The sequence below is a fragment of the Corvus kubaryi genome, unplaced genomic scaffold, assembly GCF_017639235.1.
Source record: "Corvus kubaryi isolate FWS band 111438036 unplaced genomic scaffold, C.kubaryi_AGA036_p1.0 36767, whole genome shotgun sequence".
In the NCBI taxonomy this organism is placed as follows: domain Eukaryota; kingdom Metazoa; phylum Chordata; class Aves; order Passeriformes; family Corvidae; genus Corvus; species Corvus kubaryi.
Window position 1 is genome coordinate 40493 of NW_024580942.1, and position 1455 is coordinate 41947.

The 1455-nt window shown below is 52.8% G+C and overlaps 1 protein-coding gene across 1 annotated transcript in view; it reads right to left on the bottom strand.

Moving 5' to 3' along the window:
- Positions 1–342: 342 nt before the first annotated feature.
- Positions 343–1455, bottom strand: part of LOC121660657 (runt-related transcription factor 1-like) — a 6380-nt gene continuing 5267 nt past the window's right edge. Inside the window, exon 3 of the mRNA XM_042020084.1 lies at positions 343–1321. Coding sequence (XP_041876018.1) covers positions 828–1321 — 494 coding nt within the window. The 3' untranslated portion in view covers positions 343–827. The remainder of the gene's footprint in view (positions 1322–1455) is intronic.

The window sequence follows — 1455 nt, forward strand, 5'->3', positions numbered from 1 at the left end:
AGCAAGAAAGAAGCAAGCATGATTAAAACAAACAAAAAAAAAAGAGCTGAATCTTTTTTTTTTTTTTGTAATTTGTAAGGTGCCAAGAGAAATAAAACAAATTAGATGCAAAGCAGGATGAGCTGCATCCTAAAAAAAACCCCCAAAAAACCAAAAAAACACCAAAAAAACTAAACCCAAAACAAAACAAAATAAACCCCAGTAATAAAAAATTCCATATTCTTTGGAATATACAAACAAAACAAAGAAAAGAAAGAATGAAGTCCAACATATAAAACCTCTCATTCACAGCATTGCTAAAACAGAAGCGTTCACAGTTTCCCTCTGGGAATCTTCCTATACTTCCTTACCCTTAAGATGTCCATAAGATGCAGTAAACTCACTAAGATTTGTTTTTTGGGTTTTTTTTTGTTTGTTTTGGTTTTTTTTTTTTTTTTTTTAGGTTTGAAGTCTTAAAAATAGAAGTGAACCGAAACTCTCTTGTAGGGCTGTGGAGACCTTCAAGCCCAGGCACGCTGGGAAACCACAGGCCTGGAATCAGGCTGGATACCCTTCTACCCACCCTTGCTACCTCTGCACCACCAGCCGGGCCGTCCTCCTTCCCAGAAGCTCATTCTCCTGCCGGGAACACTTTGCCGGAGCGATGTGGCTCCACCAGGGACTGGCAACGAGAGCCACCACTCCTGGGAGCGCTGACTTCTGAAGGGTTTGCTCCTCAAACTCGTGGATGAACACGGCAGGGCCCATAAGGAAGTTTCTGGGATCCCTCCGAGCGCCGGGAAATGGGAAGTCCGTTAGTCCTGACCCTCGAGCTCCTTCCAACCTCCTCAGTAGGGCCTCCACACGGCCTCCTCCAGCCTCGCCGTGCTGGCCATGTTGGTGGGGGAGTTGCTGTGGCTCCCTTCGGCCTCCACCACGTCGCTTTGGTTGGGGAGGTTGGGGTTGAGCAGCGTGGAGCCCGTGGAGGCGTTGGTGCAGGGCGGGTGGATGCGCGGCGGGGAGCGGTCCCCGCCGGAGATCATGGAGAACTGATAGGAGCCGGCGGAGGTGCCGTAGTACAGGTGGTAGGAGGGGGAGCTGGTCTGGAAGGGGCTGCCCTGAGCCTGGGAGGAGCCGGGGTAGGGCGGGGGGAGGTACGTGTGGTATCTGGTGGCCGTGGACATGGCCGACATGCCGATGCCGATGCCGGAGCTGACGGGCGTGGGCGTGTAGGTGAAGGCTCCCGGGTAGTGCATGCGGGGGTCGGAGATGGACGGGAGCGCCGAGAAGGAGCGGTCGATTCCCACCCGGGGGTCGCTGAATGCGGTCAGGTCAGAGGCACCTGGGTGGTGAGGAAGGGAGGAAGAGAAATGTTACAGAATCCCAGGATCCCAGAAGGAATTAGGTCAGGAAGAACCTCTGAGCTCATCGAGGCCCAGCTGTGCCCGATGCCCACCTTGTCCCCAGCCCAGAGCA